The sequence below is a fragment of the Bos grunniens genome, chromosome 13, assembly GCF_055505025.1.
Source record: "Bos grunniens cultivar Pamir isolate PY7600 chromosome 13, Bosgru_T2T1.0, whole genome shotgun sequence".
Classification (NCBI taxonomy): domain Eukaryota; kingdom Metazoa; phylum Chordata; class Mammalia; order Artiodactyla; family Bovidae; genus Bos; species Bos grunniens.
This window is the reverse complement of record NC_141177.1, coordinates 74165604-74180084: the sequence shown is the minus strand read 5'-3', so window position 1 is coordinate 74180084 and position 14481 is coordinate 74165604. Positions and strand designations below refer to the sequence as shown.

Below are 14481 nucleotides of genomic sequence, written 5' to 3'. Positions count from 1 at the left end.
TGTAAATTTGCCTACTGACTCTATTCCCTCTCACAAGTATTTGAAGATGAACTATTTTTAAAAATTCAAACGCTGAGACTGTCCTGGTGGTCCAGTGGGTAAGACTCTGCACATCCAATGCAGGGGACACAGGTTCATTCCCTGGTCTGGGAAGTAAGATCCCATGAACCGTGTGGCATGGCCAAAAAAAAAAAAAAATAGTAATTAAAAACAATTAAAAATTCAAACATGAAGTAAAATTAACCAGCTAAAGACAAATGAGTTATAGTCATCAGATGTGTAAATGGACACTGAGCCAGAGGGGAACGACACAGACACAGGTGAAGTCAGTCTAGGACACCAATACAGGCACCCACCCCTGTGTGGTGTTAATAAGACTCCATATCACGTGACTTACCTTTTACTTTCTAATTTCTCAAGCTCTTCACGCTGCTGCCGCTCAAATTCAAGTCTAATAAAATCAAATGAAAAACAAGTTACTTTTCTGAAAGTGCTTTTTTACTCTTTCTTTCTCTCCAAAGAGCATCAGTTTGTCAAGCACAATGTTTAATCATTGTGGATTAGCAAGTTTAAAACGTATTCTCTGCTCTATAACTAGGATTAGCAATTAGACATACTTTGAGGTGCTTGAATTCAGGCCAAGAAGGAACATACTTTACTTGAAGAAAAGGAAACAAAAGACACTATATTAAAGTCCATATAGTGGAAACACTTCCACTGTATGGAAGAAGCAGAGTTAAAGACGACTTCTAAATGAGAAGCATGCTGACTCCATGCAGTTTAGTCACAGATTAGTACAAAAAAATGAAGAATCTCTACCTTAGACAAATGGGTCCTTTTATAGGGAAAAAACTGCCAGGGAGGTAGAGAGAGAAAGCACAGACATCAATTAAGAGAATTAACTGGGGAAACACCACAAGAAAAGCAGTAAGATACTTAACAGCCAACTGTCATGCACAAATTGAAACGTCTTTTCATACACATCACATTTCCCAACCACTTCTTCAAGCAAATACTCCAGAGTTGGCTGTTAGGTTTTGCACACTTCCCAGAATAATTACAGTGCTAATAATAACTGAGTGCCAATAATAACTGCCCACAAAAGTCAAATTTATACTTTTACTACTTTATAGACGGTTCTACTGTATACAGGAGGATCTTGAGAAACCTACAATCAGTAATACAGCAGCTCCTGGGAGCTACAGAGATGATGAATAGACTGACCACAGTGGTAGCAAAATAAAGGGGGCTAGGTCACTGGGCAATTTAAAACTCATTAAAATATGGATAACAGAAGTTGATTTCTTCTCAAATACTAGCCTGAATTACTTCAAGGTTGCACTATACCTTTTAAACAGTATGAACCGCAACTGTTAAACTTACACCTTTTCTTGTTGTGGGGGATGGCAGATACAGCCAAAAAGCCACACTATGGAAAAATTCATTGTCAACTGTTTTCCTTGGATAACATGCAAATCCAGGTTGGCAACCGTTACCTTTATGATGAGCTAATGAAATTTCAAACAGATCTGTCACCAAATGAATTTGGGTTACAACCGAGAGTAAGACGTCTTGGGGCAGCAGTGGGGGGGTGGGGGGGTGGGGGGTTGGGAGCAGAACTGAGTGCTGTACTGAGCGGTTTATACATTTGCTTACTCTGCTGCTACTGCTGCTGCTGCGTCGCTTCAGTCGTGTCCGACTCTGTGCAACCCCATAGACGGCAGCCCACCAGGCTCCCTGTCCCTGGGATTCTCCAGGCAAGAACACTGGAGTGGGTTGCCATTTCCTTCCCCAATGCATGAAAGTGAAAAGTGAAAGTGAAGTCGCTTAGTCATGTCCAACTCTAGCGATCCCATGGACTGCAGCCTACCAGGCTCCTCTGCCCATGGGATTTTCCAGGCAAGAGTACTGGAGTGCGGTGCCATTGCCTTCTCCTTGCTTACTCTGCCTTCCAGCAAATCCTGAAGACGGCACACAGCATAAACCCATTAACATATCAGGAGCCCAGAGCTCAGAGATAGGAAAGAACTTGTCCAAGATCAGAAGGGTAAGACACAGAGGAACCAGGACTTGAACCCACAACAGTCTGCTTCCAAAACATGATAATTCATTCACTTTATGAGCAATGCTTCCAGTTTATGATGCATAAAATGGAAGCATTAATAAAAAATTAATAAAAATATTACATCTTTTATTGAAACTTATCATTTAGGGTTATATTTATTTTTCTGTCAAATGAAAATGATCTGTAGGTTATAGCTACTGTCATCCATGGAAAGTCAATCATAAATCTATATGAAGAATATCTGCCAATTTCCAAACCTTATCTACATGCCATTACACTAAGTAGATGCAGGGCTTCATTAAAGTTCATATATGATCATTCTCTTTATATAATGGTGAACAGATCCTTGGGAATGATTCCTAGTATGAGACTTCAGTACAGTTTAGCCTTCTTAGAGGTAAAGGCAAAAAAAAAAAAAAAAAAAAAATCACTGGCTAAAACACTTTCAAAACCTGAGGATTTTCCTTGAATTGTTTTTATTCTCAATTTTTATTTTCTGTGAACACTGGCTCAATGTGACCATCAGCAGACAACATGGCTCTCCCCTGACAATGTCACAAAAGAACGGTTATAAGCCAAATGCTGCTCTGAAAGGTTCGAATGAAAACCTATCACAGGATTTAGGAACTTCCCTGGAGTTTCAGAGGTTAAGAGCCTGTCCTTACAGTGCAGGGGGCATGGGTTTGATCCCTGGTTGCTGAACTAAGATTGCACGTGCCCTGCGGTGCAAAAAAAAACACCACCATCCAACAACAAACCCCTCTCGCAGGACAGTTCACAACTCGCAGGTGCTGGCAGGCACTGAGCATGCAGTGCCCTCACTTTGCCCTCTAACCTCTGCAGGTCTCATCCTCACTTTATGAGCCAGGAAACTGAGGCCTGGAGCACGCAAGTAGCAGAGGGAGGCCCTGAACCAATTTGGTACTCTACAACTGCTGGTAACTGCGGGTCTCCAAGGGTCCTAACATGTGAGTTTTGGTATCTTCTTCTTCAGGCTGACACTCAGCACCTATGTGTTTTACTGAGCCCAGTGCCAAGCGCTGCGCAAGGCACAGGGGATACAGTGTCTCAGAAGGAAGCTGTGGCCCCTGCCCTCGCGGGGCTTCCAGTCTGTAAGTGACAATGGGGTAAAAACAGGAAGTTCTCCCAGTGAGTCATGAGCCAGAGTGAGGAAGGACAGGGTCACACATAGCAAACGGAGCAGGTGCAGATCTCAGAATTTGGCAGGAGGAGAATCAAGCCAAGACTCTCCAGGGAGCTTCCACCTAGGCTATGAGAGTCTTCCCTGAGACAATGAAGAAACTCAGGAAAAGCTTCATAAAGCCATGTCTTGGCTTCCTGGGTTGGGGGAGGGGTGCGGGGAGCACGTAGAGGGTGGCAAGATCCAAAGTTCAATGGGACTACAGAAGCTACAGTATGCGGGGCCTTAGAAGTTATATTGAGGACTCTGAACTTGACCCTAAAGATGGTGGCAGAAAAGTATCTTGGAACAGGGTTGTTGGAGAGCCCATAGACAACAGGTGAGAGGAGAAGCCAAGAAATAGATCAGGAGGCCAGTGTCATCATGGATACAAGAGATGACAGAGGCAGGACCCAACATAACTGGGATAAAGGAGCGCTGGTATCTTCTGATGTGCAGTCGTCAAGGTGACAGCACCTGGCAATGGGCTGCACTGTGAAGGGAGCTGTGATGGGAAAGAAAAAATCAAAGACGGTTCCTGATAGGGTCACACAGTGGGAGGGCAGGCAGAGCATTACAGCCAGGAGACTGCACTCAAAGGTCAGTTGGTCTGAATACAAAGGCTAGTGGTCCTGAGGCTAAGCATGAGTTATTTAACCTTGGATGCTTAATTTTCACAGACTTAGAAGAAAATAACAGGCATCCCCTCAAAGGAGACAAACACCCATCCCATCAAAGAAGACAGTTCGTATGAAACATCTGCAGCGTGCCTGCGCGTAGTAGGTGCACAAGTCTGCCTCTCGTCTGTGACCTGAGACAAGGAGAAGCCCAGCGGGGAAGGGGAGAAGCAGCGGGGGCGGCCGTGGCTGTGCTCACGGTGGTGCAGGTCAGGGGGTGCTCAGCATCCACAGAAGAGTCAGTCCACACCCGTGTCTCTCACCATGGCCCTGAGAGCTAGGTGCCATCTTTCCCCCGTTTCACACGCGAGAGGTGCCATGTCTCCAGTAAATGGCAGAATCAACCGACTCCAGAGGCCACCCTTTGTCTCCATTCTGCCTTCAAGAAAGGAAGCTCAGTTTTACATGTATTGAATCTAATGGTTCCAGGGTCAACCAAACTGAGCTGTCCGGCAGGCAGGGGGAATACAGAGATCTGGCACTTGGAGCCTTCTCAAGGACGGAGACACAGACCTGAGATTCCCCAGCATCCAGGCGGGCAGGGAGCAGAGATGGATGGGGTCACCCAGGCGGGCAGGGAGCAGAGGTGGATGGGTCACCCAGGCGGGGAGGGAGCAGAGGTGGGTGGGTCACCCAGGCGGGGAGGGAGCAGAGGTGGGTGGGTCACCCAGGCGGGGAGGGAGCAGAGGTGGGTGGGTCACCCCGGACACAGGTGTGGAATGAGACGGCACCCATGAACTATCTGCAGAGCGCCTGTACACAGTAGGTGCTCAAATGTGCTTCCCCATGTGATCCCCAGAGACAAGAAGGCCCAGTGGTGGCCACGCTCATGGTGGTCTGGAAGACCACAGACACGGCAGCAACCGGCGGAGAAGGAGGGGCCCTCCAGGCTGAAGATGAGCGGTCAAAGACAGAGAGAGAAAAGATCCCCTTGATAAAAAAAAGATTTCCATTTCCTCGAAATTAAGAGTTAAATAGATAAAGATGCTCAGTCTTAAACTTCTAAATAGTCTGTGGAGAGAGTCATAATTACAAAGTCAGGAATTATGTTTTAAATATGAGGTGATATCAGCTGTTGCTGGTACTGTTTGGCTTCTATTAAATATTACATATTTACTAATCATACTTCAAAATGCACCTTTTTCCATAATCAATGATAATTATTTCAAAGAGCAAAACCTCAACAGACTGTAAAATATAAATGTGTGTTAATAACAAGGAAAGAGTATCTACTGTAATTGTACTTTAATATGGCTTCATTTTAAATAAGTATAATTCACTATCTTGCTTTACTGGAATTATCTTGGCCCCAAATGCTAATTTCCTAAATGTTATAATTAAAAGGAAAATCACAAAAGGATATAATTTTTGCAGCTGTTCTCAGTGTTTTTAAATGACAGTTGGAAGTACACACACCGTGTTAGGGCCAACAAAAAGGCACAGCATACAATCTGATGAGACATGACCTCTTTTGTGCATTAAAAGACATCTAGCATTTGGAGACATCACTGCACATCTTGCAAATTATATCCCTGTTATTACTGACAATGAAAACACAAGGGGGTGGGAATTTCTCCATTCACACCATTACACTGAAAGTGAGACTGTGATTATCAAAAGAGAAAAAGGAAAAAAAGAAAAATTTTAATGCTTTAAAATCAGTGGTGATGAGTTTGATACCTCTCCTTTCACTTTCTGAAAGGAGGAAAGTGGCCACTGGAGCCCAGTCCACACTTGAGTGGCAGTTGCAGGGGGAAGTGGGCGGGACATGGATGCTAAGCTCAGACCAGGAGGGAGCGCTCACCCCACGAGGGAGACGAGCCAAAGGGGAGGCAGCCCCCACAGGAGGCGCGAGAACAGGCAAGGGAAAAGTTCTTGGTCAGTGGGGAGGCTGGGCTTTTTCCTATGTGGCTTGCAGGTTATCATCAAATGCAGGCATGACCTCACGGGTGGTCAGTCCGTGAAGGTGCCCCGGGCCCTGCACCCATGTGATGCTCTGCTATCATCACCCTGAAATTCTTAATACTACATTTCATTATGCACTGAGCTCTGCACACTATGCAGCTGGTTCTGACCAAGCATGTGTCGTTTTTGAAAGCATCTCTGCTCTGTTGCCGGGATGTTTGGACTCAGTCCAGAGTCTGGTAAGGGATAAATGGAAAGGTGCTGGAAAGAACTAGTGTACAAGGTTCCCTTCTCCCGCATCCTTACAAGGGCCTAGATTTTGACCACAACCACAATGGGTCCTACAGTGGTTTAGCCCAGAACGGCCAATCTTCTCACTACCCTTTCACCTTCGGGAACTCCCTTCCAGCCAGTCTCAAATCACCGTGAAAGTGAAAGTGAAGCCGCTCAGTCATGTTCGACTCTTTGCAACCCCATGGACTATAGCCTACCAGGTTCCACCGTCCATGGGATTTTCCCAGCAAGAAAATCACTGTAGAGAAAGCAAATCTCACGGAGATTAGGGGATCTGAAGACTAAAGATAAAGTTTGGGTTTGGGTGTGACAGTTTGCGCAGGTCCCATCCAACTATCTCCCTGACCTTGAGAACCTTGTCATTCAAGATGTTCTTTAAAGGCTCAGCAGAAACCAGATGCTTCCCCAAGGGAGGCAAAGGGAAACTCATGAAAGAAGAACCTGGCCATTCTTCCAGACTAGACTCTGCCTAGAGAGGCCCTGCAGTCCTTCCTACGAGCATCAGAAAGCTACTAGCATGCAAACAAGCATGAGAAAGCTACTTGTAGAGACGACTGAAACTGCCACATCAATCAATCACTCCTAGATTCCCCCTTTTCCCCTTCAAATTATGCTATCCTGTAGCACAGTGATTTCATACAACTGTAATTCCAAGAGCTTACATCAATTGCACAATGTGATTTGATCTAGGAAGGTGTGAAATTAAACCCCTTTAAGGTAGACATTGAAGATTATAATAAAAGTATCCCCAGTACTCTGGGACTGGTTTTCTAATGAACTTCCAAATCCTTGGTCTACAAAGTACTAATAAAGATTTCCCAGAAGCCAGTGTTAAGCCTTCTGTATTGCAAATGGTAAGTGCTCAAAGAAACGAAGATGGCTTTAAAAAAATAGTAAAATTTGATACCATAAGCATTTTGAGTTTCTTCGCAGCTTATTTCTCATAATAGTGCCATAACCTGCTCTAATAAAGACAGCCAGAACCACGTGTTAAACCCAGGAGACCCACCTGATCAAACCTAAGACCACAGGTAATTAGAACAAAATGGGACTCAAGAGACCAAGCCATCAACCTGGCACACACCCCTGCATCCAGCTCCTGTCCTCCTGATACTGTACGGACCAGGAGACTGAGGCCCGGGGAGGCTCAGGGAGATGCCCAAGGGGACCTCCTCTTCACAAAGCCAAGAGAAAAGTCCACCGCTTCCTACTCCTCCTCCATCTCTACCTCATCTCTAGAATTCCGTCTCACCTACTCAACCAAACCACAGCAGCCTGCACCCCAGACACAGCCTCCCAGAGTTAAAGGTGGTCCACAGTTCCAAGATGGACTTCTCCCCGTCAGACACGCCAGAACAGTGCGCCACAAGGCACATCCCTGCTTTCGTTCAGCCATGCCGGCCACACACCCAACAAGCCTTTAACAAGCCCCTACTGTGTGCAAGGTAGCGTCTCGGATGTACAGAACGGATAAGTTGCCTTCAGGTCTTAAGAGTGAACTGTAAGGGAAATGGAGTATGTGTGCATATCGATCACACAGAATGTGAGGAGCCCAAAGAGAAAGTCTCATTTTTAACAGGAGTCAGGGTGGAGGGAGGACATTTATAGCTGCAGGGACGGGAGAAGCCTGCACTGTCTATCTAAGCTGGACCTTCACAAATGGACAGAAGGGCGATCGCCACGATGTGGGGAGAGGGGAAATCGGGTGGAAGAAAAACAGCAGGAGAGAGACGAAAGAAACAAGCAAGGCTCTGAGCACGAAGCAGAGGGGCCAGTGGTTCATGCATCATTAGCTCATTGGATCAGCACGCCATCCGTGTCCCAGGCCCTGAGACTCCGCAGAAGGAACCAAGTCCCTGCTGTTGTAAGCCTTCCATTCTTTTGGAAATGAGGGGAAGGAGGAGGGTGAGTGAAAGTGTTAGTGGCTCAGTTCAACTCCCACAGGCTACAGCCCTCCAGGCTTCTCTGTCCATGGAACTTGCCAGGCAAGAAAACTGGAGTGGGTTGCCATGCCCTCTTCCAGGGGAATCTTCCCAACCCAGGGATCAAACCCAGGCCTCCTGCATTGCAGGCAGATTCTTTACCATCTGAGCCACCAGGGAAGCCCCTGGGGCAGGGGCAGGGAGGGTAGCTAACCAACAGTGAGATCTTTATGTAGCAAATGCTGTGAAAAAGACTGAACTCAGGAAAGGGTGGGGGAAAGTTAAGGGAAGGGCATGACCACGAGGATGCAGTTGGTGCCACACGTGGGGGAAGCCAGGCCAAAGACCAGAGCACACAACAAGACTAGCGTGGTGAAAGCCGATGGAACCAGGGAGCAGAGACAGAGCGGGAGCAGTTATGGCCCAAAGGGGGCTGGGGCCCAGACCCCCCAGGGCCGTACAGATCTAGAGGACGGACAGAGCTTTGTCCACCAGGGCTCCTAGAGGACAGAGACCACCGAGCCGACTCGGTAACCTGAGAGCCTTCTGCAAGGCGCAGAGCAGGTATTCAGCTCTGGGGAGAGCTTTGAAGTCAGTGTCGTGAGACTCAGAGCCTGACGCTAGTTAGACAGAGTGACAGAACGCTTGGGCGAGGAGCAGACGACACCAGCCAGGGCAGAGCTCTCTGTGCCCTAAGAAATGACTCCTCAAGGCGAAAATGATTAACTGCAGCGAACACGGAAAATACAGTAAGGCCCTTCACCATGATCATAACGTCTTGGTAAATGGCCTTCAACACCACAGCTGAACACACACACACGAGAAACCCTTTCCTCTTCATTCATATCTTGGACAGATCCCCAAATCATGAACTAACACCCTACAACACAGTTTAATATCATGCAACCTTAGAACACAGATGCACCATGATTTACGGGAGCAATCTCCAGACTGCAAATGTACATGGTAGATGATTCTAATTAAACGGTTTGGTGGGATCCACATGGGGTAACCAAGAAAAAGGTTCATTTATGAAAAGAAAAGCTGTGCATATCTGTGGGTACAGAGAAAGAGAGGGCAGAGGAGGGGGTCTGAACATTTGAAAAAGACTTGAAATGCACCACAGCTCCTCTGCCCTGGCAAGACACCCCTGAGGTGAAGAGCTCCAGTCTGCTCTGCACACCTGTGCTCCTTTGACATGGAGTGCCAAGGGACACAATGCCCATGTGCTCAACCAGGCACGGCTTGAAACTCACGGGCCGAGGGAGGTCTTGGCAGCACCTGTGATCTCACGGGGTTTTCCTATCCACCCCAGCCTGCCCCTGCCATCGCCTCTTCTAGGTCTCAAGCTTCCCATTCCTCATTTCTCTCTGACATCTCTCTCTGTCCCTCTGCTTGCTGCTGTAATGTAAGCAGAAGGCACCATCAAATGGAGAATTCCGGGGTGTGTGGATTTAGCTGATAAAATAGTAAAGCAGGGGACTTCCCTGCCTGCCCAGTGGTTAGGACTCCACACTTTCAGTGTTGGGGGTGCGAGCTGGATCCCTGGTCAGAGAACTAAGATCCCATATGCCACGTGGCAAGGCCAAAAAAGAAAAAAAGAATAGTAAAGCAGGAAAGATTTATACAAGTTGATTAGCTGCAATGTAATAAAAAATTTGAGCTTCCTCAGTGGCTCAGAAGTAAAAAATCTGCCTGCAATGCAGGAGACTCAGATTATCCCTGTGTCAGGAAGATCCCCTGGAGGAGGGCATGGCAACCCACTCCTGTATTCTTGCCTGGAGAATCCCAAGGACAGAGGAGCCTGGCGGGCTACAATCCATGGGGTTGCGAAGAGTCAAACATGACTGAAGCGACTGAGCACAACCAGTAATTTATGGGGGCAAAAAGAAGAAACAGTCCCAAAAGTCATCAGTGATGAAGCAAGTTACATGGTGATATAAACATGGAAGGAAGACAAGTCTTCGGTGGCCTGGGCACAAACTCCCAGGAAAATGGTAAAAGGAAAAGCCAAACATGGAACTCTATGTCAAGTGTGAGCTCAATGTTGTTTTTTAAAAATACTCTTTATAATGCATGATTACAGTACCCAGTGTACAATTAAATATATAGAGTATAAAATATAAGTAAATATTACAAATATAAACCAGTCATTATTTCTTGGTGGAAGGATTGTGAATACTTGTGATTACATTATTCATTTCTGAATGTGTTATTTTTTGTAATAAGCATTTCAATTTATAATGAGACAAACTACCTGTTTCAGACATTTTTCTTAATCTACCCTGATTATAGCAACCGTCTTACTTCCTTTTTTGCTCCTACAAATTTCTAGTTCATTTCCACTCATCTCCAGCAACGATGATGACTAACCTCAGTAGATCATAAAATCTGGGGGCTGCTGATGGTGACCATCTGAGGTCACTGATGTGGGACACAGCTTTTCAAGGTTAGCATCATGATCTGGGAGAAAAGAAGGGGGTGGAGGGTCCTCCTTCAGGCACAACAGTTCACACACACACACACACACACACACACAATCAACAATTACTTCTCAAAACACTTACTTAGAAGCAGGAGCGCATTATTAAGAAAAATCAAAACTTTTCACTAAATATACTGAAAATATTTTACTAAATACACAAACCAAGAGCCGGCAAAGAGCTGCACCGAGAGAACAGTCTTACCAACTACTTTAAGCGCTACCACAGGACTTCCCTGGTGGTCCAACAGTTAAGAGTCCACCTGCCAAAGCAGGGCACACAGGTTCCACCCCTGCTCTGGGAAGATTCCGTATTAACGTGCAGCAGCTGAGTCTGTGCTCACACACACTGAGCCCTTGCTCCAGAGCTGATGAGGCTCAACTGCTGGGTGTGCACCCCCTAGAGGGCGTGCTCTGAAACAAGAGAAGCGACTCTAAGGAGCAGCCTGTGCACCACAACGAGAGAGGAGCCCCCACTCACCACAGCTAGAGAGAGCCTGCGTGCAGCAACAAAGATCCAGAGCAACCAGCAAGTAATTAATTAAAAAAAAAAAACTCACCCCAGTTGTGAACTTGTTCTTTATCTCTGACAGCAATGAAGACCCAGCACAGGCAAAATGATGAAAATAATAATGATGAAAATTTAATGATGAAAAATAAATAAATAGGAGAAAATGCTCTGAGTGAAGAGCCAGGGAAATGAAATCTGGGCTGGGGTTGGCAGGGCCTCCCTGAGGAAGTGACATCTAAGTGACCGGGATCTTATCCTACCACACAGCACAGGGAACTCTGCTCAATGCTACGCGACAGCCGGGCTGGGAGGAAGACTCTGGGGCAGAATGTGTGGCTGATAGTCCCTGAAACTATCACGTGGTTAATCGGCTACATTCCAATATAAAAGTAAAAGTTAAAAAAAAACAAATAAACTGAGATCTTAGAGACGACGTGGGCTTTAGCACATGAAGAGCAAATGGCCATGGGGCCGAGGGGCCGAGAAGAGGAAACAGCACGTTTCCGGCAAAGGCCTGGGAGCAACAACAGACACGTAGGTACATCAGGAGCCCACGACAGAATCGGCAGCAAGCTCTCATCAGATGAGTCGACAAGTTACAGACAGCGTGTGGCAGATAATCAAATTAGTACAAGATGCTGCTTCGGAGGAGAATCACGCTGCTGTGCAGGAGGAAGAGGAATCCACTACCTCCCACCCTCGCCTGTAACTGCCATCCATCACTGCACAGGGCAAGTCCCTTCCACAGCTACCGCGTAATTCAGCTTCAGATCATACAAGTCTATCAATACAACAAGGGAAACAAAAATGCCACCACTGCGCGGACAACGCGAGGCTAAAGGGACCGAATGAAGACAGATGGCGCCTGGAACAGCCCATGGAAAACAAAGGAGCTCATCATCTAAAGTGGCTCGCGGTGGAGTTACATTCAAGGACAAGAAAGAAAAAGGCTAAGTCAGTACAGACAGACCTCACTTTATCACACTCCCACAGATACTGTCTTTTTTTTCTTAAACAAACTGATGGTTTGTAGCAACCTTACATGGAACAAGTCAACCAGTGCTATTTCCCAGCAGCGTTCGCTCACTTCATGCCTGTGTCACGTTTTAGTAACACGTTCCATACCGAAAACGTTCTCATGATTGTATTTGTGATGGTGAGCTGATCAGTGATCTGTTGTGTTACTGTTGCAAAGACATTATGACTCACTGAAGGCTAAGATGATGGTTAGCACATTTTAGTAATAAACTTTTAAAATTAAAGTATGTATATTTTTTAGACAGAATCCTACCGCACACTTAACATACAATATAATGGAGTGGGTGCATGCACGCTAAGTCGCTTCAGTCGTGTCCGACTCTTCGTGCCTCTATGGACTATAGCTCGCCAGGTTCCTCTGTCCATGGCACTCCCCAAGAAAGACTACTGGGTTGCCATGCCCTTCTCCAGGGGATCTTTCCAACCCAGAGATTGAAGCTGTGTCTCTTACATCTCCTGCATTGGCAGGCAGGTTCTTTACTGCTAAATATAATGGAGTAACACAGTACAAGGATAATTTTTAAAAGGACGGGGAAACCAATCACTTGGTACGACTCTCCATAGGGCAATATTTGCTCTATCACAGTGCTCTGGAACCCAGCCGGCCGTGTCCCCGAGGCCCGCCTGTAACTGATGCTGCTCTCTGTTAATGGCAGGAAGAAGTTCACTTCTTTCAGCTGCTTCATCACAAGTTCTCCAAGATGGTGCATCTTGCAAGCTATTTAAGGCGCTCTACGGCAACTGCCAAGTAAGTAAATGGTCCATGAAAAAGTGATACCACTGAGACCAGAGATGGGAAAGGAAGTCAGCCTTGTAGCAAGGCAAACTTCTGAAAAATAGGAAGCCCGATAAAATAAACCAGCAGACTAAAACACAGACTAACTACCACATCACCAGCAACAGAAATATTTCCAACTACATGCGTAAAACTTTCACGCTGAAGGTCAAGCAAGGAAAAAAAGACAAGATAAAACAATGTTTAAAGCCCCAGAGAGAGGGAAGAACAGAGGAAGATGGGGGTGGCAGGACACTGTACGCATGAGCACTGTGGTCGTCCCTCCCAAGCCCCCAGGAAGGACATGATCACACCAGAAGGTGCAGGTCTTCCCAGGGGCATCTCCAGCTATGACCAGCTGTTTCTGAAGTGCCTTCTACATGGAGTATGCATTAAGGGGAAAACCTAGGTCACGTGTATTACATGGCGAGTAAAGTGCTATGCTGGGTGCTGAGTGAACAGATTAGATCCTGCTGACGGGCATTGAGAGGGAAGCTAAGCTCAGCAGACAGAAGAATACACCTTGTTACTGATGTCTCCTAACTCTTTCCCTGGTGTGATGCATTTATCCTTCCCGTTGAAAGAAGGTAAGGGGAGTGGGAGGGAAGGACGAAAGAAATGAGGCAGGAGAGTCTAAGGAAGAAACCAGGAAAGGGTTGGAGAGAGGAAGGAAAATGAAACCACTTTCTTTTCCTACAATCACTGTCTGCTGGTAAGAAGTCTGTACCAGTGTCTGGGTGCCTCCGGCTTTCTGCATCGCAATCTTGAGAACTCTTCATTCAGAATCTAGCTCCTTCTAGCTTTACATTCCAAAATCCCATCCCGACTCTTAACCTGAAAGGAGCAGGCAGGCTGGAGCTAACCACACACAGCATGGAGCTCAGCACAGGACAAACCAGTGCCTGCTGGATCCCTGCTGATGACCAGGATGCTCGGAACATGTGTGCAGAGAGAGCCCCTGCTAGGGGGATTCCCTACACCCTAGTTGTGAAGACAGCCAAGAGCTGCACCCAGAAGGGTGTGCTCATACTGACACAGTCTACACTTCAAAAGGATTCCTTTCGAGTTTGCAAGCAAAGGGAAATTCAGACGGTATTGGTAGGAAATGAATAGTGGTGATATGTACAACCATCCTATAGAACAGTTTGTGAGTGTATATTAAGAGCCTTAGGATATATTATATATACCCTCTGGCAATTCCATTCTACTTTTTTATCCCTTGAGGAAGCAATACTCATGGATCAGCACAAAGATTTAGCTACAAATGTGTTCACTCCAATGGCTCATCATAGCGCCAAACTACACAACAGAAACACCTACCAACAGAAGATAAGTAAGGTATGGAAAGGCCATACAAAGGCCATACAAAAGCACACGGACTTAAAATGATAGAGGATAACACATATGAAGAGGAAAAGCCACGTAAGTGCAAAAAACTCCCACAAGCCCAGTGTGAACCCATCTGGTAAAAGAACACATATAAATGTATATAAATATAAAAGTATACATATGTACACATACATGCACATACACAGAGACAGACATGACTAGACAGTGGGGCAAACAGAAGTACAGACTACAATATACGGCAACATGTTCATTGCAGTAGTTTCTTTTTTGCTTGTTTGTGAT

At 46.1% G+C, this 14481-nt stretch overlaps 1 protein-coding gene across 14 annotated transcripts in view; it reads right to left on the bottom strand.

Annotated features, from left to right (window-relative positions):
• KIF16B (kinesin family member 16B) overlaps positions 1–14481 on the bottom strand; it is a 305646-nt gene that overhangs the window by 102085 nt on the left and 189080 nt on the right. For 7 of the 14 annotated variants that reach the window (XR_015139975.1, XM_086334996.1, XM_086335004.1 and 4 more), the window contains exons 18-19: positions 820–852; positions 398–451 (exon numbers count right to left, since the gene is read on the bottom strand). Coding sequence is in view for 13 of the 14 variants with exons in the window: in XM_086334996.1 (XP_086191122.1) it covers positions 398–451; positions 820–852 (87 nt within the window). In the remaining variant the exon portion in view is untranslated. The remainder of the gene's footprint in view (positions 1–397; positions 452–819; positions 853–14481) is intronic. The other 7 variants (XM_086334997.1, XM_086335002.1, XM_086335005.1 and 4 more) reach the window with 1 other exon arrangement.